General features: G+C 53.3%; 2 protein-coding genes across 8 annotated transcripts in view; both read left to right on the forward strand.

Annotated features, from left to right (window-relative positions):
* Window positions 1–13263, forward strand: part of PIP5K1A (phosphatidylinositol-4-phosphate 5-kinase type 1 alpha) — a 39541-nt gene extending 26278 nt beyond the window's left edge. For 4 of the 6 annotated variants that reach the window (XM_037501093.2, XM_054691803.1, XM_054691804.1 and 1 more), the window contains exons 4-15: window positions 244–374; window positions 799–916; window positions 1088–1240; window positions 2821–3120; window positions 4066–4271; window positions 4964–5047; window positions 5669–5717; window positions 5896–5980; window positions 7005–7151; window positions 7356–7485; window positions 11120–11168; window positions 11449–13262. In XM_037501093.2, the coding sequence (XP_037356990.1) occupies window positions 244–374; window positions 799–916; window positions 1088–1240; window positions 2821–3120; window positions 4066–4271; window positions 4964–5047; window positions 5669–5717; window positions 5896–5980; window positions 7005–7151; window positions 7356–7485; window positions 11120–11168; window positions 11449–11451 (1455 nt within the window). In that variant the 3' untranslated portion in view covers window positions 11452–13262. Of the gene's footprint in view, window positions 1–243; window positions 375–798; window positions 917–1087; window positions 1241–2820; window positions 3121–4065; window positions 4272–4963; window positions 5048–5668; window positions 5718–5895; window positions 5981–7004; window positions 7152–7355; window positions 7486–11119; window positions 11169–11448 lie in introns of all 6 variants that reach the window. The other 2 variants (XM_037501091.2, XM_037501092.2) reach the window with 2 other exon arrangements.
* Window positions 13264–18528: 5265 nt separating this feature from the next.
* On the forward strand, window positions 18529–26579 carry PSMD4 (proteasome 26S subunit ubiquitin receptor, non-ATPase 4). 2 transcript variants are annotated; one of them, XM_037501095.2, is made up of 10 exons: window positions 18529–18615; window positions 22341–22481; window positions 23582–23696; window positions 23962–24048; window positions 24255–24323; window positions 24463–24678; window positions 25331–25448; window positions 25572–25703; window positions 25777–25844; window positions 26295–26579. In XM_037501095.2, the coding sequence occupies exons 1-10, from the start codon at window positions 18590–18592 to the stop codon at window positions 26463–26465; spliced, it is 1143 nt and encodes a 380-aa protein (XP_037356992.1). In that variant the 5' UTR covers window positions 18529–18589; the 3' UTR covers window positions 26466–26579. The 2 variants fall into 2 exon arrangements, with proteins under 2 accessions (XP_037356992.1, XP_037356993.1); XM_037501096.2 differs by having other exon boundaries at window positions 25331–25439.
* The last annotated feature ends 316 nt before the right edge of the window (window positions 26580–26895 follow it).

The raw sequence follows: 26895 nt of genomic DNA on the forward strand, positions 1-26895 counted from the left end.
CTGTGCCAGATGTCACTGCCATCTCGAGCAGGGGTGGAGAGCCGGCTGCCTGACCTGGTCTGAAGCCGGGGTGGTGTTTGCTTTCCTAAAGTATATCTCCTCCCGACTGCATTCCTGAGTTTTCATTGCTGTGGTCAGGTTTTATGTGTGTTGTCGTGTTTGTTTGTTTTCTGTTTGTTTTTTCCTTTGCTTGGATTGTTTTATTTAGTACTTGAAATTTAACTCGTTTCTCTTGTTTGTCAGACAACCTCATCCGCCTTGAAAGGTGCCATCCAGTTAGGCATTACTCATACTGTGGGGAGCCTGAGTACGAAACCAGAACGGGATGTCCTCATGCAAGATTTCTATGTGGTGGAGAGTATCTTCTTCCCCAGGTACAGAGGTTAATTTCCAGGGGAATATGCTGGAAAATGTGACACTTTTTTGTATCAACCTCAGTGCAGCTTTAGGGTCTAATTTGGGCTTATGTCCTGATGGTGTGGGATTGGAGGTCTTCATCAGGGTGACGTGGGAATGGAGAAATCGGGGAGCAGCTGCTCTCCGTGCTGCTTCCGTGAGCCTCTGGCCTGTGGCGTGTGTGCAGAAACACAGTTCAGGCCTTGAGGAGGAGGCAGTGTGATTCCCTGTGTTCTTGTCTTAATCCCATATTACGCATTTGTCCCACTAACAGACTGACTCATCTAATCCCTCTGATTATGTCGGGAGGGAGGTACTGGCCTGCCTCTGGGTGACTACGCGTCTTCCCAGGGTGGATGTCAAGGATTGGTGAGTTATGGCTTCTTCTGTTCAACCCCACAGTGAAGGGAGCAACCTCACCCCTGCTCATCACTACAATGACTTCCGGTTCAAGACTTATGCCCCTGTGGCCTTCCGCTACTTTCGGGAGTTATTCGGTATCCGGCCTGATGATTACTTGGTAAGCTTTCGGGTCTCAGGCCCCTGGGATGCCAGTGTCAGAGGCAGCTCCCAAGGAGCACTACGCCCGTCTTGCTCTGCCTGTCCCTGAGGACAGAATGGCACGTGCAGTTGATCCCTGGGTGGGCGGACCCTGGTCTCTGAACCTCTGTCCTCTTCTCTCCGGGCCCAGTACTCCCTCTGCAGCGAGCCGCTGATTGAACTCTGCAACTCAGGCGCCAGCGGGTCCCTCTTCTATGTGTCCAGTGATGACGAGTTCATCATCAAAACGGTCCAGCATAAAGAGGCGGAGTTTCTGCAGAAGCTGCTTCCAGGATACTACATGGTGAGGAGAAGATGACCGCTGAGCACTGGTGTTGCTGCTCCACTTCTGGACAGGTCTTCGTGGGGTGGACGGCACCGCACGTCTGTGGAAGAACGCAGTCCACTTTCATGCTTCATACTTCTCTCCCTCTGTCTTGCTGTCTGTGGCCACAAGGAGTTCTTTTTTTTTTTTTTTTTTTAATTAAAGATTTATTTTTATTCATGCATACAAGAAAGGGGGTACAGGCCAGAGGTGTAGGAGGATAAAAGGATTTTCCAGAGAGAGAGTGGGGGGCAGACCAGGCAGATCTACTGAAATACAGTACTGAGGGGAGCAGAGGGGAGACAGGAGTGGTTGGCTATGCCATGTGGGTAGCTCCCTGGCCGGAATCGAACTCATGTTGCAGTGGCTGGTGGTAGCTTGATAGCGCTGAGACTAAACCCCTGTGCTACTAGGGAGGTCCCCACAAGGAGTTCTTTATCAGTCCTGTTTCAGTTATTTGGCTTACTCAAAGGCAAGATTCAGTGATGATTTTATCTTCTGTTCTTAGTCTACCTTCTAGATTGAGATGTCGAGTGAGGTTGGTTACTTACCTTGATTGTACTCTGTTTTTTTTTTTTTTTTTTTAAAGATTTATTTATTTGTTTGTTTGTTTATACAAGCACTGGGTACAGTCAGAAGCGCGGGAGGGTGAGAAAATTCACCAGAGCCAGAGCGGGGAGCAGAGCAGGCAGAAGGCCCGAAGTACACTGCTGAGGGGAGCAGCGGGCAGCAGGAGAGGTCTGTGCGCCATGTGGGACCCTCCTCCGGTGGCCAGGGAGCAGCTGGGGATCGAACCGGTGCTGCAGAGGCTGTGGGCAGCTTCGCAACCCAGCGCTCAACCGCTGCGCCACCGGGGAGGCCCATTTGTACTCGGCTTAAGCTTACTCTGCCTGATTGCTCCTGCAGGCTCTGGAGAAATTAAAGAACTCCTCTTTACTTCCCATCATATCCCCCAAGAGTGTACTATACCAAGGACTTAAGGTTAAAACATCTCAAACATCTGTGAGGGAATAAATCCAACATAAGTTCACTCTTCAGACTGAGTGAATATTGAAGACCCTACGGTGGAGGGTCTGTGACTCAGCTGGTAGTGATCCATCCTTGACTCAATTGCATTGGAAATTTTTGAACAAATAAGGTGTGGGCTTAAGGACAGACAGATTGTAACTGAATCCCAAAGGAAGCTGGGTAACAGCTTTTTTTTTTTTTTTTTTAAGATTTATTTTTTTATGCAAGCACTGGGTACAGTCAGAAGCGTGGGAGGGTGAGAAAATTCACCAGAGCCAGAGCGGGGAGCAGAGCAGGCAGAGGGACCGAAGGACACTGCTGAGGGGAGCAGCGGGCGGCAGGAGAGGTCTGTGCGCCCTGTGGGACCCTCCTCCGGTGGCCAGGGAGCAGCCAGGGATCGAACCGGCGCTGCAGAGGCCGCGGGCAGCCTCACAACCCAGCACTCAACCACTGCGCCACCGGGGAGGCCCTGGGTGACAGCTTTTGCCCATGAGTTTCACTAAAAATTGGCTAACTTGCTCTTCTGCCTCCTCTTACTGCTGTGCCTTCAGAACCTCAACCAGAATCCTCGGACATTGCTGCCTAAATTCTACGGCCTGTACTGTGTGCAGGCAGGTGGTAAGAACATTCGAATTGTGGTGATGAACAATCTCTTACCACGGTCGGTCAAGATGCATATCAAATACGACCTCAAGGGCTCAACCTACAAAAGGCGGGCTTCCCAGAAGGAGCGAGAAAAACCTCTCCCCACGCTGAAAGACCTGGACTTCTTACAAGACATCCCCGATGGCCTCTTTTTGGATTCCGACATGTATAATGCTCTCTGTAAGACCCTGCAGCGCGACTGCCTGGTGAGTTGTCATACTTGCTTCTGTCCAGAAACTGAAAGGCGTGGAAACAGCTTGGTGGTTCTTAGGCGTCACAGCTGTGGGAGATGGGACTCTGTTCCTTCGCTCCCTGCGTCCCCCAGTAGGAGGCAGATTCTCATTCAGAGTAACTCCCAGGCTGCGGCACCCCTGCTTCTCCTCCACCAGCCTGTGCTTTGTCCCCAGCCCCCCTGGGCCACACGGTCGCTCATCGTCCTTATTCTCACGCCTGCACTGTCATTCCTCACACCTGTGGTCTGCCTGCCAGACCCGAACTTACATCTCGCAAGCTGTGCGCCACTGAAGACACCACAGCTGCGAGTGCCAGCCTCTGCTCATTTCGGACCCAGCTCCCCGGGCCTGAGTGTCGCTCATCAACCCGTTTGCTTTCCTCCCAGCTCTTCTAGCCCCAGCCCCTGGCGTGCCTCCCACACACGCCTCAGCGCTCTCTGCTCTCTCTGTCCTGCCCCGTCACCACTTTCTAGAGTGTCTGCACTTCACCGACTCTCCCCTGGGAAGACACCGTACCGGTGGCAGTAGGGATTTGGCAAGCACTGACCTGAGCTGAAGCCGGTCATGTAAGATCTAAGATCTGCAACAGATCTGTCACGAGACACGCTTGGTACAGATGCGCCTTGCTGCTTGCTTTTCACGGGGTGGGGCGAGGGAGCAACAAAGGGGCTGATAGGCTAGGCGGTAACCTAACTTTTTTATATACTCAGATGAAAGAAAGTTGAGGGATATAAATGGAGAATAATCAGAGGAGGGTAACTGCCTTCTCTGAGGAGGAGCAGCAAAGGCTAATCCTGGGTTAGCTAGCCCTGGAGGTGTACCATCAAGAATAATTAGAGCGAATCAGGACAGCTGTGAGAGCCTGAAAAAAAATCCTCATACCTCGCAGTACTCAGAGCGTGATTTTCCTTCCCGTAGGTGTTACAGAGCTTCAAGATAATGGACTACAGCCTCTTGATGTCAATCCATAACATAGATCACGCCCAGCGAGAACCCTTGGGCAGCGAAGCACAGTGCCCAGTTGACCTGCGCAGACCCGCCCCGCAAAAGGCTCTTTACTCCACAGCTATGGAGTCGATCCAGGGCGAGGCTCGACGCGGGGGCACCATGGAGACTGATGACCAGTGAGTGGACACGGGCGCTGGGAACGTGACAGTAGGCTCAAAACTTGATTTTTGAGGAAGGGACCCGGCTTCTGGGAAGGGAGTGACCCTTGAGTTAAGTCAACAGTTAGGTCAACAACTTGAGAGCTTTCTTGGGGAAAATGTCTTAAACTTGGGATTTATAGTATATCTGGGAAGGAAAGAGATTCAAAATTAATACTTTTTTTTAAAAAAAAGTACACCCGGTCTTAGACATGCCTGCAAACCATATCAAACCATCATCAGGAGGAGTCGTGTGTTCTGGGCTTCTCTGTGGTGGGCGTTGGCCTTGGGTCGCAATGGTGTCGAGGTGCAGTGACCAGTGACTGCGTGTGGTCAGTGTAGTGCCACAGAGGTCTTCTCGGTGGTGTCACTCACCATTAACATGACTCTTGAGACTCAGATGTTAACATAATGAAAGTACTGAGGAAGTTTCGAGTTAATTGGAGTATTCCCCCAATGAACTGCTCAGTAGGAGACCTCTTAGATTCTCCCGGGTAGGGTAGGCATGGGAGACAAGTGAGGTTTGGAGAGAAGTTTGCTGACGCATACTCCATCCTGGCTCTTAGCCTATGGAGGGAGCTGGGTCTCAGCTCCATGTCCTGACTGACCTGCGATGACAGGCACCTGCTGTTGTGCAGAGGATTGTCTCACTCTGTCCTTGTCTTTCCCAGCATGGGTGGCATCCCTGCCCGGAACAGTAAAGGAGAAAGACTGCTGCTCTATATCGGCATCATTGACATCCTGCAGTCTTACAGGTGAGGAGCACCTGGCCCCACGTTGGGGGCAGGGTGGATGCAGCTAACTACTTTGACACCAGATTTGCCTGAGGCCAGGGCACGAGTGGCACTGTGGCTGCTTGCCTCTTTGGGTGGTCTGTTTCCTTGACTCTGTCGCCCGGCTTCCATGCCGCACCACCTCTTGGGACACAGCATGTGCCCCTGCAGAACGCTGAGTCAGCCCCCGGTGACACCGGGGTAGCACACACCATCTGGCTCTTTGTGAAACACCCCGTGAGATGAGTCATCCTCCACATCGGGAGCTGGGAACACATTCCCCTTGCGGGGGGGTTGGGGTGTCACAGTGTCGGCGAGGGTTTCAACCTGTGGGACTAAGCAGCGCTGACACGGTGGTGAGGGAGGAACTGGATTGCCCTCGTCCAATGTGGGCGTCATGACCTTACCTAGAAACAGCTTTGTCTCCCACGGTGAGCAGGTGCTACCACGCCTGTTCTGTGGAGACCAGGCGTAACAGTGGAGTGCTTTCCTAGTTTCTTTCAGTGTTGCGGTTACCATTGTCCCTCTAACTTCCTAAAATAGAAAACTGAAGTCATTTATTTTAAGATGGTGTGAATGCATGATAGACGTCTTTCTTGGCAGGTTTGTCAAGAAGCTGGAGCACTCTTGGAAAGCACTGGTGCACGACGGGGTGAGTGGCAATAACTAGAGATTCTCCTGCCTGCTTCTGACTTGCCTACTTAGTTTCTTCTTTCATCTGTGGGTGCTACCCTTCTGTCAGGGCCTCAACCGAGGGTGGCCTGACCCTTGGCCTGGAGGTTCTCTTGCCGGACCTTCCTTCTGACCACAGCCATTCTCGTGCTTTGCAGGACACTGTGTCGGTGCATCGGCCAGGCTTCTACGCGGAGCGATTCCAGCGCTTCATGTGCAACACGGTGTTCAAGAAGATCCCCCGTAAGTGCTTCTACCAGATGACCCCTGATGGCTCGCTGACCCTGAGAGATGGGGCCAGGACACCGCTCAGGGAACTGCTTAAAGTCAGACCTCTCCTGCTCCACTGACCCCCAGTGAGAGCTGCTGCTGCGCCTCGTGTCACTGTCTGACCCAGTCGTGTGCGAGTTGCTGCTCCCCCTGCTCTCCTTTACATGTGTCGTTGAGGCGGGGACACTTCTGGGAAATCGGTGGGATTGCAGAAGTGTGTCATTGTGGGTATAGGAGCTCTGTCACAGGCTGAGCTTTAGGCAGAACTAGACTTTTATGGACGGAGATACCCCAGGGTATTCCTAGCGTGGTTTTCTGTCCCTATCCCAGATGCCTGGGGTTCTCACACTAGGATCGGGTGGTTGGGAAAATAGTGTTTCTGCTTAGCACATGTCCTTGGTCTCTTCCTTCAACTTTCTTGGTTGGGAAGAGCTAATGATGTTCTTTCTAAATCTCCCCCGCTGCTGCCACCAGCAAGTTCCATCTCCTCCTCCCCAGCTTCTCCTCATCAGCTTCAGTTGTCCCTCAGTGAGGCAGAAGAGGATCTGAGTGTGCCAGTCTTAAGAAACTTTCAAAGTCCTTTCAGAACAGTGTATGAAAGCGTAAAGTGTCACAGTGCCGTGTGCTGTGAGATGCAGTGAACGGGCCCTCTCTGCCGGGCTTCCCTGGAGGGCACTCTCCATGCTGACCACAGAGGGACAACTGGCCAGGGGACCTCTCATCAGTGGCTGTAAAGCCACCGAGGTGGCTGTAGCAGGGGAGATACGCGTGTGCCGCTTTGCCTCTGGATTCTCTGCTGCTTTCCAGAGTCAAGGGAACGAGATGCTCCCTCTGAAGAGCAGTCCATAGAGCCTGCCTTAGTTGACATTAAACCTTCCTCCTGCTTTGCAGAAGAACAACTTCCAGTTTGTGCTGGGGAAACTAGTAGTTTGTGTCTATGTCTTGGTGATGGTTTCTGAGGTGGGTGCTAAGTAGGCTCTCTCTTTCCCTTTTAAAGTGAGGCCCTCTCCTTCCAAAAAGTTTCGGTCTGGCTCATCTTTCTCTCGGCGAGCAGGCCCCAGCGGCAACTCCTGCGTTACTTACCAGCCATCCGCCTCTGGGGAGCACAAGGCACAAGTGACAACAAAGGCAGAAGTGGAGCCAGGTCAGCGCCAGGGCTGGGGTCTCCATGTAATTGGGCCCACCCTCCCCCCTCCCTTCCTTCTGTACCCTTACCTTTTGTGCCTAGGACCTCTTCTCCCCATTCCTGTCCAGGAAAAGTCAACATGCTACCTGTGTCCCCTCTATAACCCAGCCCATTTTCTCCTCCTTTTTATTCACTGGTTTTCTTCCCCTTTCTTTTTTCCAGGCGTCCACCTCGGTCGTCCTGATGTTTTACCTCAGACTCCTCCTTTGGAGAAAATCAGTGAGGTCTCGACTATTCCTGACCCCTGTTTCTCGCCTGTAGTTGGAGAGACTTTGCAGATGCTAACTACAAGGTTGGTTCCTTGGTCCTTTCTTCACTTAATCTTTTCATCTCTTGTTAGGGTCTTGGGAACCTCAATACTGTATAATTCCGTTACTTCCAGGGGTCATTGTTTGCCTTCTTTACTGCCCTTGGCGATCTCACAGCCTTCCTCTCCTCAGTGTGTCTCTGGTAGTTTATGAAGCCATCAGCATTTCCGCATCCTAGGGGGTGGGAGCCCACTCTGTGTAACCTGATATTCAGTCAGAATACCAGCCCTTCCTCTCCTGGTAAGCTAAGTGAGAACTTTCAGCTCAGGATTTAAGGCTGGAAAGATTCCCAGTCAGTGAAAGCAACAGTTTTTCAAAAGACTCCATTGTCAAGACTAAGACTTAATTTTGTTACCTAGTGCGTTATGTTTATATTAATTACCCTAAAATTTAGTGCTAAAATACACACATTGTACTTTCTGTGGGTACAGCTTCGCTGGGTCCTCTGACTCGAGGTCCTTCCATGGGGTGGTAGTCAGCTGTGGGCCAGGGCCAGGGTCTGGTCTGAAGACTCAGCTGAGACTCCACTTCTCAACTCGTCTTGTGGCTGTTGGCAGGTTTCAGATCTTTGGGTGCTGGGCTGAGGGCCTCAGTTTCCTGCTGCCTGTTGGCTGGAGGCCTCCCTCGATTCTTTGCCCCGTAGCCTCCTTATGTGATCTCCATGGCACAGCTTGGGGCATGACAGTCACTTCCCTCAAGTGAGCGTGCATGCACCTAAGTAGGATCCACGTCTTCCTGTCCTCTGTGTCAGAATTAACATCCTGCCTCTTGTGCTTCGTTCTCTTCAGTGAGGCTAGCCCACTCCCAGGAGGAAGGGGTACCAAGAGCGCGGTGGATACCAGAAGACAGGGTTCGCGGAGGCCTTCTAGGAGGTGGCCTTTCGCAGTCAGCCCTAAGTCCCGTGATTTACATTCTGCCCTGTGCAGAGTACATTCATTCCCTCCCATGGTCTCCAGGAGGGTCATCCCGTTGCTGCAGGGCTCAAAGCCTGGAATTTTGTTTCTAAGTTAGGTCCAGGTGTGGGTGATCTCCCCAGGTGGTGGTCCTTGAATTCAGTTGTCTCAGTCCCTGGACCTGTGAAGTCGGAGACTGTTGTCTTCTACACTCAATGAACAGTGGTGAGGCAGGTATTGGAGAAGCACTGTACCCATTCCTGTCCAAAAAGTGGGGTAAGAGGCACAGAGGAGTCCCTGAGCCATGGCTGGTTCAGGGCCTGGCGATAGCAGCGTTTAATCAGCTCTCAGAGCACAAGAATAACTCTCAGTGGCTTTTGGCTCTGTCCTCAAGATTTCTACCAAAATCTTGGTTTTGCCTTCTGAATCTCCCTTTTTCATGAAAGCAGCAATACATTTGCAGCTGAGTAGTTTCGTCAGCCTGCTGGTTGTCAGTAGAAGTTTGGGGGTTCAGTTGTCTCTGTTTCTGTCCTTTTTAGTCCAGAGTGGTAATGTCTGCTGGGGTAATACCTTCAAAGGTGTGTGGGCCTCCTCTGACTCTCAGTGGGATTCATTCTGTTAGACAAAAGCCTCGCCCATGGGTACCTCCTTGACAAGCCTGTGACTCGCAGAGCACTGTTGTGACGGGGTCTTGCCCTGCCCTTAGTGGCTTGAGTGACTGCTGTGTGTCCGAGTAGTGTTCAGAAGCTCCAGCTTTGACTTTACTCGGGTCTTTAAAAAATTCTTTTTCATCTGTACCCTTGGCTTCATCGATAGACACATTTTCTTGGTAGTGCCTGGATTTTATTCTTCCTCAGAAGCCATCTCTTAATTTTAGATTTGTTTGCTAGCTGGAGAGGTTTAAAGGAAAGACCAGAAAGTCCTGGCTTCTTTGGTTTCGGAGTTCTTCCCTGAATTTATTTTTTCTCGTATTTTACTATAAGCGGGTAAAGAAACCAGGTGATACCACTTCAGCATTTCACTTAGAATTCTTCATAGCTAGATCATCCAGTTTGTTAGGCCACATACTCTACTGCCCACGTAATGTAGATGATTTGATGCTAAACTTAGTTTCTCTACATTATAAGGATCCCCTTTCTTCTAACTTTTGGTAAGATTTTTCTCACTTTCCTTTAAACCTTCAGTGGCTTAAAGTCCAAAGTTCTGTATTACATTCAGGGCACTTTTAAAACTCTCTTCAGAGCCCACTTCCCTCTGTCAAAGCCACTTCCATTTACAGCAGCACTGCACTTCCAGGGACGTATCTGCATTATCTGCTGTTGTGTAACACTATAACCCATAACTTAGCAGCTAAAAACAACACACATTTATTACCTCAGAGGTTATGCAGCTTAAAAATGTAGGTGTGCATTTTGTGACAACATGGGTAGAACTGAAAGGAATTTTGGTAAGTGAAGTAAGTCAGAAGGAGTAAGACAAACTGAATCATTTCTCTCTTGTGGAATAGAGAGAAACAAAACAAAGAAACAGACAAAACTAAACCAAAGCAAACCCTAGAAATGGGACTGTAGAATTGAGGCCCGCAGAGAGTGAAAATGGGCCGTGGGGGGGGCACCTCTGGGCTGTGGTAGAGGACAGTGGGTGCCTTGGTGGTGGGTGTGGTGAGAACACACGCCTGAAGAGGTGCTGTATTTTGTACATTATCAATAACAAATAAGTAGGAACAAAATTAAAACGTAGGCGTGATTTAGCTGAGCGACTGACTCATTGTCTCAGGAGGTCACACTCGGTCTGTCAGCCAGGACAGTGGTGTCCCTGGAGGCTTACCGGGGAGGCTCGGCTCTCGGCTCCAGCAGCCCACGTGTGGTGGTGGCAAGGTTCAGTTCCTCTTGGGCCGCTGGCCAGTGGCGCGCCCCCCCCCCCTTCAGCTCCACAGCATGGCAGCTAGCTTCCTTTGGAGCAAGCAGGAAGAGCAGTGGCCAAAGGAAGCCACAGTCTTTTTATGACCTAACCTTAGAATAGCCATTCCATACCTGTGCCGCATTCTAGACGTTCCCTAGAAGCAGTTCAGTAAACCCAGCCCACGCTCGGGAGGTGCGTCACCCAGTGGCATGAGTGTCGGGCAGCCATGCTGAGTGGGTACCTGCCACACTGGACTTTGAAGAAATTTGCAAAGGAGGGTGTTAAGAAATAACTTCCTGGGACCTCCCCGGTGGCGCAGCGGTTGAGCACTAGGCTGCGAAGCTGCCTGCAGCCTCTGTGGTGCCAGTTCGATCCCCAGCTGCCGGGTGAGGGTCCCACATGGCGTGCAGACCTCTCCTGCTGCCCGCTGCTCCCCTCAGCAGTGTATTTCTTCAGTCTGCCTGTTCTGTTCCCCGCTCTGGCTCTGGTGAATCCTCTCACCCTCCCACACATCTGGCCGGTTTTTGTATAAAAATAAATAAATCTTTTTAAATAAAATAAAAATAAAAGGTTGAATTATATTGGCTAGGAAGCAGCTAACACTAGGATATTAAAAAAAACAAAAAACAAAACAGTGTACTTACACACACACACACACACACACCCCACCCACCCTCCCTCCCCCATAGCCTCTTAGCCTCTTCTCTCTGAATCCCAAATGGGTTGTGAAGTAAAATACGGAGAAGCCATATGGGATTTGTCTTGAGAAGAGAGGCCGTTTTCGTTTTGATCTTCTAATTCTTCTGTTTTTTTCTCCTGTCAGTTCAACCCTCTTAGAAAAACTTGAAGTTACAGAGTCAGAGTGCAATCATGTGAGTGTCTGGGGTGTGGGGGCGGTAAATGCTTTGAAGGGTATAAAGGGGATTGCTGATGGCGTGGAGGGAGCAGTGAGTTAGCTGGCAAGGTTAGGGGGCCGGGGGCTGTGTCAAGTTTCGTCGTTGTTACCGTGTACTTGCCAGCGGAGGCCGAAGTAAGAGAAAACTCTTGAACGGTGCCCGCCGGTCACTGACTTGCTCGAAATTAACTTGATTTCCTTTGTGACCTCCTCCTCTCGTAGCCACACCCTTCACTCTACACCCTTTCCCTTTCCAGTGAGTGAAAGTCCTCAGAAGATCTGGAACAAGGTCCTACCATCTGCGTGATGCCAAGAAGTCGGCCCTTGCCCAGCAATGCTGAGTTTTCTTCTTGGTCCTCCAGCGGGAGGGTGACGGAGGGTCGTGAGTGCCCCCTCTCCTTCCCCTTCCTCGTGAATGGGCATTAGCTAGTGCCTCGGACGGCTGGGGACCACAGCACCCCTCCACTCCGTGGCTCTTCAGACGGCCAGCTTTGGCTTCTGCAACTGAATTGTTTTCCACCCCAGTTGTTCCTGCTGGACGTGGTATTGCTGAGCCCGGCGGTTTCCTTCCCCCTCCCCTGCCTTCCACCCGGAGCTGGACTCTTAGTTTTCTCAGGACAGACCGGCCGGCGCATTATTTCCACCGTAACTCTTTCTGGAAGGAGAGCCTTGTAATCTGTGTAAAGATTTTGGTGGGAGTGAGGTTGTTTAACCACCTCCCAACCTTTTTTTTCCCCTTTAAAAAAGGAAAGTCAGCTCATGGCACAGCCCCAGCCGGTTTCCAGGAGCCTCCAGAGCATGAGAGGGGCCGCTTGCCGGGCGCCCGTGTCCTGGCAGGCAGATGCGGATTCCGGGCCAGGAGCAGCCCCTCTTCAGCTGTTCCTCTCGATGAATTTCTCAAGATGGAAGGAATGAAGCAGACAGGACATGGGGTGACTCTGTACCCCTTTCTTTAAAACAGTGGGGCAGTCACAGGCTGAGTCAGAGCCCTCCCCATGGAGCCTTCCCACTGCCAGGCCATCATGACTATTACTGTTTTGCCATTTGAAATGTATTCTGGTGGTTTCTCTAAATATGAAGACTTATCAAATGAATTTTAGATCCTTCTCCAAAGGAGGTTTCTTCCTTACTCTTCCCACCTTTTGCATCAGTATTCTGCTGCGTGTGGAGCTGAGGCGGAGCGGGGGCCACTCATGTCCGGCTAGCAGGCTGTCCGTAGCTGTAAGGCCAGAGAACATGCTCAAGTTCTTGGGGATTCAGCCGATTCTTGCCTCGGCGAGTTACTGCTGAATCCCTCGCCCGGCCCCCTCTTCGTGCAGAGGACTTGGAAATGGGGGCTGTCACCCCTTCCTCACCCGCTCCAGGAGCAGGCGTGCGCCCCACCCCGCCCGGGCCTGGCCGGCGGGGCCTGGACGGCCCCATCGCAGGCAGCTTGTTGAATCCCGTACTCTCCGCCCGCCCCAGCCGAGTGGGTGAGCCCCGCCCGAGTAACTGTCTATATTAGACGCCCCCAGCCGGCTTCTGGCTGCGCTCTTTGCTGCCCTGTTCTTTTTTTTACAAGACGGAAAAACAATTCTTGCTATTTTTTTCATAATTTACTATTTATGATGTATTTAAGTGTTTTATCCAAGACTATTTGAGGGACTATTTGAGGGAGGTCTGGGGCTTAGGGAAGGGAATGGGGTACAACATTTTTATGAAGTGTCACTATTTGCCCCGCTTTGTATTGTTCAGAAATGGGAAATACAGTATAAAAATGATAAATACCTGGTTTTGATGTATTAAACTTTCATCAGTTATTTAGACTGTCTTGTTTCTTCCTGGCTCTTTCTCACACCATCTCTTCCACCCTCCTGTCCCGCCCCCGGGCTCAGGTGTGTTCAGACTGCCCTGAAGCAGGGCTGCGCCTCTTCTGCGTCCCTCACCCCTGCTTCAGGCCACCTCAGACCGAGAGAGAAGTGGCTTTGTTGCTTCGTTCCTGCTTCCAGCCTCCTGACGACAGCGTGCCGGGAGAGGCTGCAGGGCACGTGCAGGGAGTTTCTGTAGATCTCTGGTCCCGATCACAGCGCACTTGGGGAGAGTTGTGGGTACCAAGTTCAAAATATGACTCATGTTTAGGAAGAGAAGGGGGGGAGAGGGAGAAGCGCCTGAGCCTGGCCGGCCTTAGGGCGAGACCTGGCCTCCCTCTCCCTCGGCCTGACGAGGGTATCGCTCTGCTCCTCGGCTGCGCGATTCCCTCTGTGAGCTTACGAGACGCTACAGGTGTCGAGAGGGGGCAAGTGGGTGGGAAAATTCTGGAGAAAAGTCCATTTCCACACCGCTTCCTGTCTTGTGAGATTCCCCCTCCAGCGTCTGCGGCAGCTGATGAGCCGAGCCCGGGCCGTCGCCCCGTCCTGCGGGAGTCGGGATGTGCAGGCGGAGCGCACGCGCTGCAGGAAAATGGGCTCCGTTCCCTGAAAGTGGCGTGGAATTTGGTGGTGTAAGACCCTGGGTGGTCACCGCGGCTGGGGGTGTCGAGGAAACGGCGCCCGAGCACAGGGGCCCGCAGGCACCACCGTCTGCCCCAGAACCGGGCCAGCGGGACTCCTGGGGCTGCTGCCGTGGACGCCACCCGGGAAACCCTGGCAGCTCGTCCTTTTTGCTTTAAACTGGACAGCGGGGAATCAGTTTCTGCCTCCAGGTGGAATATGATCAAAACAAACTCAATCAAACTAACCTCTTGACAAAGCCCTGCCAAAGGGGGTAGAAAAAGCGGACTGAAGAGTCTTGTAGGTGATGGGGGCTGAGTCAGCTGCAGTGGAGGGGAGAGGGTTAAGGTGGTAAAAAAAAAAAAAAACTGCATGTAACATGCGGAAGGAAGATTGGGGCAGAAGGATTGAATGTAAGTTTCAGCCACAGACTCAGGCCTACTTTAGTCTGGATAAAGGGGCTGCTCCCCTGGAATTCAGAGCTTGTTTCAGGCATCACGGTCGTTCCGAGGCCCTGTCTGTCGATGGCCCTCACGGCCAGAGGCTCCCTCCAGTGGTGGCGGCCGCCACTGCCCCTAGTGTCCTCCCAGCCCCGCCCCCCAAGGGGGAGCCTGCAAGACGCAGGGGGTAATCAAACAGGAGCCTGACAACGCCGGAGACCTGGTCCATCTTAGCTGTTCTTGCTGTGAAAATTACTCACAGACGTCAGAAATTCATTCATTCCTAAAGCGTCACCAGTTAAAATAGATTCCAGGTTAAACTGTTACTTCTTTAGTGTTTCAAGGACACAAAAAGCAGCTCTGTCATCTGCTGTATGTTTTTTTCTTTTGCAATTATTCTAATGTATATGTACAAGACATCTTGGAAGAAAAAAGTGAAAGAAAACAGGCAGGGCCTCCCTGGTGGCGCAAGGGGTTAAGACACAACCTATGAAGCTGTCTGCAGTCACTGCGGCTTGAGTTTTATCCCCGGTGGCCAGGGGGCAACCCACATGGTGCAGCAGACCTCTCCTGTCTCCCTGCTGCTCCCCTCAGCAGTGGATTTCAGTCAGTCTGCCTGTTCTGCTCCCCACTCTGTCTGGTGAATCCTCTCACACACACACCGCACCTCTGGCCTGTACCTCAGTTCTTGTATGCATAAATAAATAAATAAATCTTAAAATATATATATAGGGGCCTCCCTGGTGGTGCAGCAGTTGAGCGCTGGGTTGCGAAGCTGCCCCTGGCCTTTGCAGCGCCAGTTCCATCCCCAGCCACGTGGGCGAGGGCCCCACATGGCGCGCAGGCCTCTCCTGCTGCCCACTGCTCCCCTCAGCAGTGTGCTTCCTCAGTCTGCCTGTTCTGTTCCCCGCTCTGGCTCTGGTGAATTCTCTCACCCTCCCCGGCTTCTGACTGTACCCAGTGCTTGTATAAATAAATCTTTAAAAAAATATATAGGCAAATTTTTAAAAAATTTTTTAAGTCTTTCCTCTGCTTAATCTTTCTAGCTTCTCTCCCTTCTCTTTCTCTCGCTCTCTCTTTTTTTATATTTTATTGTGGAAAGTCTAGAACAAAAGTTGAGTAGTAGAGCTAACTGCCTTGTAGCGGCTTCAATAGTTAACATAGGGCCTCCCCAGTGGCACAGTGGATTGAGCACCATGCTGTAAAGCTGTCTGCGGCCTCTGCAGCGCAGTTTCGATTCCTGGCCGGCCAGGGAGAAACCCACATGGCGCAACAGACCTCTCCTGCCTCCCCCGCTGCTCCCCTCAGCAGTGTCTTGGGTCCATCTGCCTGTTCTGCTCCCCGCTCTGTCTCGGAAGAATTCTCTCACCCTCCCACGCCTCTGGCCTGTACCCCAGCTCTTGTATAAATAAATAAATTTTTTTAAAGTTATTAACATAAATAAGACCAATCCGTCTCACCTATACTTTCTTTTTTTAAAATTTTTTAAAAGATTTATTTATACAAACACTGGGTACAGTCAGAAGCAGGGAGGCTGAGAGAATTCACCAGAGCCAGAGCGGGGAACAGAACAGGCAGACTGACGAAATACACTCCTGAGGGGAGCAGGAGAGGTCTGCGCGCCATGTGGGACCCTCGCCTGTGGCCGGGATTGAACTGGGGCTGCAGAGGCGGTGGGCAGCCTCACATCCCAGCGCTCAACCGCTGTGCCACCAGGGGAGGCCCTCATCTATACATTCTACTCAACCCCCACTTTCTATACTTCGAGAGGATTAAGTAACAATAAATCCCAGACATCACAGCCTTTCATCCATAAATACTTCAACATATAACTGAAGAGATAAGACTCTTTATAACTAACACCATTGTTGTGCCTAAAATAAAACACTAGATTCCTTAATAGTAGATAGCCCATCAGTGTTCAAAATCAGCAAACTGTCTTACAAATGAGTTTCTTGATCTTCCAAGTTTTTTTCCCCCACCACCTGGCCAAAACATCTCTTAAGATCAGGGGTGTCCTGCATGTTGCTAAGTGTATCAGCCCTCATCTCACTTGACTTGTCAGCATCCCATCCGAAGTGTACTGGCTGTAATCAAAGCGACAGGAAGGTGGTATGTATTTGCAGACCAGACTTCCCTGTGAGTAACAAAACTGTGGATAACGGTTAACTCAAAATCCAGGCAGATGTAACCATTTTCGCCTCTTCTTCGGTCCAAAAATAAACCACCATCCTAATCGGCCCCTGAGGCAGTCTCCTCATGGCCCTTCCTGTTCTTTTCCCCAGTCTGTTCCCAAAGCAGCAGCCGCAGTGGTCCTGTTGGGCCAGGGCCTGTCAATCCTCTGCTAAAAATGTCCAGGGGCTTCTTACCTCCCTCTATAATTAAAATGGTCATGAGGCTGTACACGACCTGGCTTCTTCACTCCTGTTGCCTATTTGGCCTCGTTTCTGTCCCTGAACTCCAGGCTCTGTGACCCCCTGGTTCTTAAACATGCTCTTATCTGAGGAATTTGCAATTGCTCTTTCCTCCAGGTCCCCTTCAGACCTCTGTTCAGAGGCAAGGCTTCCCCAGTATCTTCTGTAAATAGAATTTGTGTACAACAGAAAGCACATCACTTCTTGACTTCTTGTCTGCCTTCCCCCACAGAATGTAAGCACCACAGTGGCAGGATTTTGTTGCGTTTCCTTCCAAAGGCTCCAAATAGTGCCTGACCCACAGGTAAATGTGTTTTTGCTTTCCTTTTTCCATTATAGTTGCTCTTGCTTTACTAAAATGTGATTCTATCAGATGTCATCTTCTGTGTGTGTTGTTGTAACTCCCTCTTAAGTGAAAAGCTCCTGACAGTTCTATAGGGATGTCTTCACTATTTGAAGAATATTAGTTTTCTGTCCTCCAGATTAAATCAAGTCAATCATATAGGACCCACTTGTCACTTTTTTGAAATGTTGATATATTTTGTATCCTCTGCAATATCCCCACTGATTTCTAAAGCTGAGAAGTTGACGCCTCCTTACACAGGCATCCTAGACCTTGTTTTCCCGGAACAGTGTCCACTCAGTTCCTTGTTCCTGTTTGGGCTGAATGTGTGTTTACTTCTGCTTTGACTAGAATACTAACATATAGTTATGTGGGGTGTTCAACTTGTTTTTGGAGGTGCAGTTCCTGATGAGCCCAGAGTTGTTTTTTTTTTTTTTGTTTTTTTTTTTTTTTTGCTGGTGGTGAAATTTCATCAATTTTAAGAATTATTGTGAAATTAATTTATGGAATATTTGACCTGATTTCAACAATTTGTATTGGTTTCTATTTTGCACAATATTAATACAGCTACATGTGCTTCCTCTTAATACCCCTGCCTGCTGCACTATTTGTCCCTCCCCCTTTATTTTTACCTTTTATTGTCACTTCGTTTGGTGTCTCTATACTGTGTACCTGTTTTTTTAAAAACATAATTATTGTTTTTAAAATGTTTTGTTTATGTTTGACGTTGTCACTGATTGTTTTTCTATGCATTCTTACCATCCCCCCCTTTCCTGTTTTGGTTATAGACAGATTGTTTTCCCTTTAGTGAGACAGAAATTTTACTCCTACACAAGTTGTAATGGATACTTTTGAACACATGCATTAAAACTTTACCAACATCTCCGTAACACCTAGGACATTCCTCTCCCTCGACTCCATATGGTGCTGTGTAGCCTCGCTCCTCTCTCCCCTTCCCTGCAGACCTAGGGCCGCCAGTTTTACTTAAGTGTAATCCAAATTTTTGAATGTTTTTCTTGATTAGCAAACCAGAATGGTTTAATGATTTGTCTGCGGTTCTTTGGTGGATTAGCTAAAATAACTCCTCAACCCTGCTCTGGGTTTCCCACCATGGGCCAGGCTAGGGAACTGCAGATTGAGACACCTTTTCGGCTCTTAATTAAGTGGGAGAGCGAAATACAGAGATAAAAACGCAATTCAGGGGGCCAAGGGCTTCGTAGTTAGAGCGACCAAGTGCGACGGGGAACAGAGCGAGCTGGAACGTCATCAGCGAGCCCGCCACTCTGACAGACGGCGGTAGAGCATCCCCAGGAGACTCAACCGCTCCTTCCCAGCTGCCCCGGGACCAGCAGCAGCGCAAGCGGGGGTCGGCGGCCGCGGGCCCTCGCGCCCCCCACGCCCCCAACACCGCCCACAGAGCAGCCCTTTACTTTGGGCGGCGCCTACAGCTCCCAGCAGGCAACGGGGCGGAAGTGGGCGGGACCTCAGAGCAGCTGCCCTTTACTTTGGGCGGCGCCTACAGCTCCCAGCAGGCAGCGGGGCGGAAGTGGGCGGGACCTCAGCAGCAGCTCTTTACTTTGGGCGGCGCCTACAGCTCCCAGCAGGCAGCGGGGCGGAAGCGGGCGGGACCAGTGGCCGCGCGAGGCCCGGGATTGGTGAGGGGCGCCGGGCCAATCGGAAGCGCCGTTGTTAGTTGTCGCGAAGAGGCGGCCGGGAGGGAGGAAGGTGGCAAGATGGTGCTGGAGAGCACTATGGTCTGGTGAGCGGCTACCTGGGGGCCCGTGGCGGGCGGGCGGGGCGGGGCGGGGGCGCGCGGGGCGCGGGGGCGAGCGGGCCTGGGGCTGGCGGGCGCCGGCGAGCGGGCTTGGCCCGGGGGGAGCCCGCCCGGTCAACTCCCTGAGTCATCGCGGGGGCGGGACAGGCCGGCGCCCGCGACCCGCGGCCCGGCCCCTTCCAGCGGCGGCGCCTCCGGACGCCTGTGTTCGGATGTCGGGCTCCCCGGCCCGTCGTGCTCCCGCCCGCCTCTGCTGGGCCCACCCCCCGGGTCGTCCCGCCTCGGCCGGGAGTTGGCCCCCATGGCCCGTCCTCTCCCCGGTCGCTTCAGTCCGCGGCGCCGCGAGGGCCCGGCCTGCCCTGTGCGGGGAGGCCGCCGCGCGCGGCATCTCGGGGGACTTACTCGGAGCCGCACGGCTCATCTGGAGCCAAGATTTTAATCCAAGGCGCTAGGACTCAGGCTCGTATCGCGCGACCTAGCCCGGCTCGCTCGCTCGCCCACATTTCACTGCTTTGCCATCATTTGCATCACCCTACAGTTGTGGGGAGGGCAGCTTCCCACCGCCTCTGCGCACCTGCCTCGCTCGCCCGCCGCCCAAAGCCAGCGCCGCCGGCCTGTGGCTCTGCCGCTGCCGCGCTCTTCCTTTCTCCTTTTCCTAATAAGTCGGTCCTTTTAAAATGTGTGTTTGGGGAAATAATAAAAGCCAGTGCCAGTACCTCATCACCTCCCCTCCTGTCCCCTCGGGTAGTCAGTTTGTGTTTCACAGAGTCCAAGAATGGTTTCTGTTGTTTTTCCAGTTTGTTTTCTTTGGTTATTTGTATCCTACAAATCAGGGGAACAGTCCAGTAACTGTATTTCATTTTCTGACTTATTTTATTTACCGTAATCAACTTAAGATCCATCCACTTTGTCCCCAGAGGCACTATTTCATCTTCTTGAATAGCTGGGCAGTGTTCCTTTGTGTGTGTATTTCATAATCTCTTCACCGGGTCATTTGTCAATGGACATTTAGTTTGGCTCCTTGATCTGCCTGTTAGGAATAATGCTGCTGTGAACACGGGAGGGCATAAATCTTTTCATGTTAGTGTTTTCATATTCTTTGGGTAAATACGTAGCAGTGGAATTGCTGGGTCACATTATATTTACTTTTTTTTTTTTTTTTGAGGACTCTAAACCGTTTTCTGTAGAGGCGGCACCAGGGTACCCTCCCATCAGTGCTGGAGGAGCCACACATTCTCTCCACATTCTTGCCAGTGTTTGTTTCCAGTGTTTTTTTTTTGTTTTTTTTTTTTTTTTTAAAGATTTATTTATTTATTTATGCATACCAGAACTGGGGCACAGGCCACAGGTGTGGGGAGTGAGAGGATTCACCAGAGACAGAGCTGGGAGCAGACAGGCGAATCTACTGAAATACACTGCTGAGGGGAGCAGCCTGGAGACAGAAGAGGTCTGCTGCGCCATGTGGGTCATCTCCCTGGCCAGGGATCAAACTCAGGCAATAGCTGTGACAGCACTCAGACTTAACCCGTAGGACACAGGGGTGCCCAGGCCAGTATTTTTATTTGCTAAGTCTGTAACATGGGACAGAGCATGTTAGAGTAGAAATAGGTCAGGACTTGGAATCCACAAACCTGTCTTTTCTGGTACTGCAGGTTTTTGAGATTGTCACATTTAAAACATTAGTATTCACTTGCTTTATAGGGGGGTGTGTGTGTGTGTGTGCATGTGTGTGCGCGCGCTTGAGAAATCTCCAAAAGAGAATTTGAAGGGTGTTTGAAAGGACTTAGACAAAGGTGGTATGGGCTGGGCATAAACAAGATGGCACCAGGTAGAAACCACAACTATCTGGCTGAATAAGGAGTTCTTCCCAGTACCCTTTAATAAGGGGGAGGAGGTGGAGACAAAGCTGTGTACAAATTGCGTTTAAGAATATTGATCTCTGGGCCTCCCCAGTGGCGCAGCGGTTGAGCTCTGGGTTGCGAAGCTGCCCGCGGCCTCTGCAGCGCCGGTTCGATCCCCGGCTGCTCCCCGGCCACCGGAGGAGGGTCCCACATGGCACGCAGACCTCTTCTGCCGCCCGCTGCTCCCCTCAGCAGTGTCCTTCTGCCTGCTCTGCTCCCCGCTCTGGCTCTGGTGAATTCTCTCACCCTCCTGCGCTTCTGACTGTACCCAGTGCTTATATAAATAAATAAAATTTAAAAATATATATATGTTTAAAAAAAAAAAAAAGAATATTGATCTGGCCTCCCTGGTGGCACAAGGGGTTAAGCACCAACTATGAAGCAATCCACAGCCTCTGCAGCACAAGTTCAATCCCTGGCCAACCAGGGAACAACCCACATAGCGAAGTGACCTCTCTCGTCTCCCCGCTGCTCCCCTCAGCAGTGTACTTTGGTCAGTCTGCCTGTTCTGCTCCCCGCTCTGTCTCTGGTGAATCGTCTCACCCCCCACATCTCTGGCCTGTACCCCAGCTCTTATATGCATAAATAAATAAGTGTTTTTAAAAAGAAGTCTACTAAAGATGTTAAAAAAAAAAAAAAGAATATTGGGCCTCCCCAGTGGCTCAGCAGTTGAGCGCTGGGCTGTGAAGCTGCCCTCAGCCTCTGCAGCGCTGGTTTGATCCCTGGCTGCCAGGCGAGGGTCCCACATGGCGCGCAGACCTCTCCTGCCACCCGCTGCTCCCCTCAGCAGTGTCCTTCGGTCCTTCTGCCTGTTCTGCTCCCTGCTCTGGCTCTGGTGAATTCTCTCACCCTCCCGTGCTTCTGACTGTACCCAGTGCTTGTATAAATACATAAATAAATCTTAAAAAAAAAAAAACTATTGACCTGCCTTGTGTGGGGGAAAGGTTAGATCTGGAGTCGCACAGGTGGCCTATGGGAATAGTGCAAGCAAGGCCCCTCCTTTCTTTCCTGTATGTCTTAGCTTTACTGTGTATCTGAATTCCCTGGAGGGGCTTATTATAATGCCAGGTATTTGACTCGACTTAATCTGCTGAGTCAGATTCCCAGCCAGGGAAGTCCAGGCATATGTGTTATCTTTTAAAGATTTATTTATTTATGCATACAAGAGCTGGGGTGTAGACCAGAGTTGCAGGGGGTGAGAGGTTTCACCAGAGACAGAGTGGGGAGCAGAACAAGCAAATCTTCTGAAACACTGCTGAGGGGAGCAGCAGGGAGACAGGGAGCTACACACTGCTGCGCCATGTGGGTAGCTCCCTGGCTGGGGATGGAACTCATGCTGCAGTGGCTGCCCAGAGCTTCATAGTGCTGCGTATTCACCCATTGCGCCCCCAGGGAGGCCCCCTAGAAGTATCTTCGAGTTATCACCTTTCCTACCTTTGGAATACTCTTAGTTTTAACGGCGGACTAAGAAGTTCATTCGTTCATAGTGATGCTTACATGCAGCTTGTGGAGGTGGCCGCGGGCCATCAGCAGATTGTAGCCTTCGGTGCTGGTCAGAATCCGTGGTAGAGATTAAAGATTTTCTTTTTTAACTCTGGTCATTTTGAGTAGGTAAGTCCGGGGCAGGCCTGGTTACCTATGTATTTAAATTTTTTAAAACGTGTGTATATACACACGGGTGATTCTGTCTTCCACAAAGACTGGCACCACTTCCATCATCCCAGTACCCTGGCAGGAGAGCGGTTGGCGGGAGGGAGCCCCGGGTCTGGGAGGCCCTACAGTGCATCTCCCTCTCCTCCCCTCCCCCAGTGTGGACAACAGTGAGTACATGCGCAATGGGGACTTCCTGCCCACCCGGCTGCAGGCCCAGCAGGATGCCGTCAACATAGTTTGTCACTCCAAGACCCGCAGTAACCCTGAGAACAACGTGGGCCTCATCACACTGGCTAAGTATGTGGGGCACAGGGCAGGGCTTGGTCGGTGGGTGGGTGGCTTCCCCCTACTGACCCTCTGTGGTGTCCTGGTGGTCACCCTTTATAGGTTCTGGAAGGCTGCTTTTGCCTGTCACGGTCCTAGACAGCGTCCTTCACTCTTCAGTGTGACTAAAAGCCGCAACTTGGTTTTGAGATCAACCTGGCCGGCTACGGTTAGGAAGTTGAGTCTCCAGGGCGGACCTCAGTGTACTTTACAGCCAGTTTGGTTCACAGCCCCAGTGCACGGCGCCCAGCTTGTTACCAGGAGCGATTTGTTTTAGGACAAAGCTCCAATGAGTCACCTCCCCCGTCCAGTGGGCCACCCGCGCTGCTCCCACTCGGTGGCAAATCTGCCTGCAAGTTCTGCCTCCCCCAGGCCTAGCTCCTCCCAGGCAGCTGTCAGTGGGCGGCCTGCAGGGGCCTGAGAGTGAACATGCTTGTGTGCTCCCTGCGTTGTGCGCTGTGCTCGTAGGGCAGAGTGAGCGCGCGGAGAGAGATGTTGAAACCTTAAGGAAGAGGGAGCGCGCGAGGCCGCTGCGTTCACTGCGCCTCGGTTGCCGCGCCCTGAGGTCTGCGTGCAGGTGAACCCTGTGCTCTTGGGGGCCGGCCGTGTCCATGTCAGTTACAAAGTGGGCCTAGAAGTGAGGCGTGTGGGGAGAATCTTGGTGCATCCACCTCCTGTCGAGCAGGCTGAGGATCTGTGCACCAGAGGTGGGGCCGCTGGGGAGGGGCAGGTCCCCTAGAAAGTCAGCTCATTTCCTGGGCGCAGGTTCTGCGCAGCGGCCAGTGGTTTTTCCGGTTTTGTTGTGATGGCACTGATCGGTCACGGTGCGTGCGCTGGCAGCGACTGGCGTCGTGGCCTGACACATGCATGTGTCGCCCCCTAAATTCAGCTCACAGCCAGCACCTTGCAGTTACTGTTTTCCTCGGGGTGAGAACTTACGGTGCGCTCTGTGAGCGGCGGCTGCTCAGGAAAAGCCGAGATTGTAGCTGTCGGGGGAGCTCCAGAACGCCCCGCGTCGGCGCAGTCCGGCACTTGTCCTGACCCGAGTCACCCCTGCTTTCCCCACGCCCCAGTGACTGCGAAGTGCTGACCACACTCACCCCCGACACCGGCCGCATCCTGTCCAAGCTGCACACTGTCCAGCCCAAGGGCAAGATCACCTTCTGCACTGGCATCCGCGTGGCCCATGTGAGTCCGCTTTTTGTCCCCGCGCTCCGAGGTTCTGTCCGCCTCGCTCGCTTCTCCCTGTGGCCTTGAGCTGAGGGAGAGCAGCAGGGGGTGAGCCCCACACTTGGTGGGGACTCCGGAGAGACATCCCCAGTGAGGCCCAGGGGAGGGAGGGGCCTAGACCCTGCGCACGCAGGTGGGCTGGGGTGGCAGGAGCGTGGGAAGGGAAACGGAGCGGAGCAAGCTGGGCGCTGGCTGCCGCCTGAGGGTCCCCCTCCGCCACCAGCTGGCCCTGAAGCACCGGCAGGGCAAGAACCACAAGATGCGCATCGTGGCCTTCGTGGGCAGCCCCGTGGAGGACAACGAGAAGGACGTGAGTCCACAGCTGCGCTCAGGGTGGGTGGGGTGCGGGGAGGGGGCCCCGCGTGCGAGAGCCGGGCAGAGGCGCTGGGCTCATCGCTGGAGCCAGGCCGGATCGGCTCTTTGTGGGGGCGCTGTGGGCCAGCTGACCTCGTGTGCCTGGTGTGGTGTGTCGCCCCCCTCGGCGCACGGACAGACGGCCTCATCTCCCCTCACCAGCTGGTGAAGCTGGCGAAGCGCCTCAAGAAGGAGAAGGTGAATGTGGACATTATCAACTTCGGAGAGGAGGTGAGTGAGGGTGGGGAGGCGCGGCTCCACAGGCAGCCCTGGGGGGGGGGGGGCTGTGCTGTGGGAGATCAGCTGCAGGCGGGAACCGGGGTGCAGAGAGGGGCACATGGAAGGCGCCCCTGCTGTGTCCTGCCCGCAGGAGGTGAACACGGAGAAGCTGACGGCCTTCGTGAACACGCTGAATGGCAAGGATGGGACGGGCTCGCACCTGGTGACGGTGCCCCCTGGGCCCAGCCTGGCCGATGCCCTCATCAGCTCTCCCATTCTGGCTGGTGAAGGCGGTGCCATGTTGGGTCTTGGCGCCAGTGACTTTGAGTTTGGAGTGGACCCCAGCGCGGACCCAGAGCTGGCCCTGGTGAGCAAGTGTTGCGCTGGGGCCTTCTTGGGCCTCCTCTGCTGACTGATGCGTCCCTCGGCTCTCTGGTCCAGACAGGCCTCAGCACCCTTGCTCGTTTTCCCAGGCTCTCCTCTGCGCCCCCCCCCCCCGTAGTTCTGGCCAGTCTCTGGGTGTGCCAGGGCCACGCTCCTTGCCTCTGGTGAACCCCCAGGCTCCTCTCAGGCCCTCCTTTCTCCTGCATGGCCTCTGCCTGCTGCTTCCCCATAGGCATAAACCAGAAACGGAGGGTCTCCCCGGTGGCGCAGCGGTTGAGTGCTGGGTTGCGAGGCTGCCCGCGGCCTCTGTGGCGCTGATTCGATCCCCGGCTGCTCCCCGGCCACCAGAGGAGGGTCCTGCATGGCGCGCAGACCTCTCCTGCCGCCCGCTGCTCCCCTCAGCAGTGTACTTCGGTCCTTCTGCCTGCTCTGCTCCCCGCTCTGGCTCTGGTGAATTCTCTCACCCTCCCGCGCTTCCCACTGTACCCAGTGCTTGTATAAATCAAAAAATCAATCAATCTTTTTAAAAAAACCAAAACAGAAACGGGCCCCCCCCCCAACTACCCCCCAGCCACTCCCCAGCCCCTGGTGCCTGGTGGCCAGGAGGCTGGAGCCTGACCTGGCCCCCTCGCCAGGCTCTCCGCGTTTCCATGGAAGAGCAAAGGCAGCGGCAGGAGGAGGAAGCGCGGCGGGCAGCAGCAGCCTCCGCAGCCGAGGCGGGCATCCCTACCCCCGGGACTGAAGGTGAAAGAGGTGGAGTCTCAAGTTCCGGGCCCCAGTGTGTGGGGCGCAGCCTGTGTCGGTGGTGGAACGGTGGAGGCGATGGGCCAGTGTGGAACAGGGCACCCCACTACCCTGCAGCTCTCCTCCCTGTAGACTCGGACGACGCACTGCTGAAGATGACCATCAGCCAGCAGGAGTTTGGCCGCGCCGGGCTCCCCGACCTCAGCAGCATGACGGAAGAGGAGCAGATCGCTTACGCCATGCAGATGTCCTTGCAGGGCGTAGGTGCGCCGGGTGGGGCATGCGCGCAGGCCGCCGGGCGGGGCGTGGGTCTGAGCAGATGCCCTCTCTTCCTCAGAGTTTGGCCAGGCAGAGTCAGCCGACGCCGACGCCAGTTCCGCCATGGACACGTCTGAGCCAGCCAAGGTGACCCCCCAGTCTGTGCTCCCCTTGCTCCTCAGCCTCTAGCCCAGGCCCCTCCTCAGGGTTGTCACGATGAGCTCCTTGAGCATCTGCGGGGACCAGCACAGATGCACACCTTTGTGCGCCAGCCTTGCTGCAGGGCAGGGGCTGGACAGTCCCCTGGGGCATCTTTCGGGGTAAAAGGTGCGGTGTCTGGTCCCGGGCCTGGGGGGTGACGGCATCTGTCTTCATCCTGAGCTCAGGCAGCAGCGTCCGCAGGCTTCTGTCTCTGGCCAGCAACAACGGCTGCGTTCGTACCACCGCGGCTGCGCTGTTTCCAGTAGCCCCCCCTTGGGCCAGAGGTGCCCCCACACCCACACAGTCATGTGGAGGGGCCTCAGGCGGCAGCGAGCTCATGACCTTGGCCTCCAACCTGCGGCCGCCCCCTGCCCCACTGACGCTGGCCTCTTTCAGGAGGAGGATGACTATGATGTGATGCAGGACCCCGAGTTCCTTCAGAGTGTCCTGGAGAACCTTCCGGGCGTGGATCCCAATAATGAGGCCATTCGAAATGCCATGGGCTCCTTGGCCTCCCAGGCCACCAAGGAAGGCAAGAAGGACAAGAAGGAGGAGGACAAGAAGTGAGACTGGAGGGCTCTGTGGTCGAGCCAGCTCTGGGGTGCACAGGGTGGGCGGGTGTAGGGTCAGACCCTTAAGCCTGAATAAAGCTTGGTGACTTTTCTCTTCTGCTCCATGTGGTCACCTTGCCCAGGAGAGCGGCGGTGCCAAGGGAGCCTCCCCGTCCGTCTCTGCTCTGCTGCCGGCCAAGTCCTGACCTTGACGGCCGCTCCCATCGCTGGCCGGGGCAGTTTGCAGGCCACCCCTTTGCTGTAGGCCCTAGGCCGTGAGGTGAGGGGACGCTGTGCTGGCCTCGGACTTTGGGGTGGACAAGTATGACCACACCCTTCTGATTTACACCAGAGAGAGGTTTGAACAAGGCTGTAAACTCGAGAAGGCACCAGACTTGCGCAGCCCCTGGCAGGCCTTGGGGGGGTGACATTTGAGCTCTGTGAGG

The sequence above is a fragment of the Talpa occidentalis genome, unplaced genomic scaffold (genome assembly GCF_014898055.3).
Source record: "Talpa occidentalis isolate TD23 unplaced genomic scaffold, MPIMG_talOcc4v2.1 talOcc4.9, whole genome shotgun sequence".
NCBI lineage: Eukaryota > Metazoa > Chordata > Mammalia > Eulipotyphla > Talpidae > Talpa > Talpa occidentalis.

Excerpts from the sequence above, each read along its gene's own strand:
- PSMD4 (XM_037501095.2), top strand. The coding sequence starts at position 18,590 with ATGGTGCTGGAGAGCACTATGGTCTG. Across the intron at positions 22,482-23,581 it reads GGCCTCATCACACTGGCTAA|TGACTGCGAAGTGCTGACCA; the intron begins GTATGTGGGGCA and ends CCCACGCCCCAG. Across the intron at positions 24,049-24,254 it reads TGGAGGACAACGAGAAGGAC|CTGGTGAAGCTGGCGAAGCG; the intron begins GTGAGTCCACAG and ends TCCCCTCACCAG.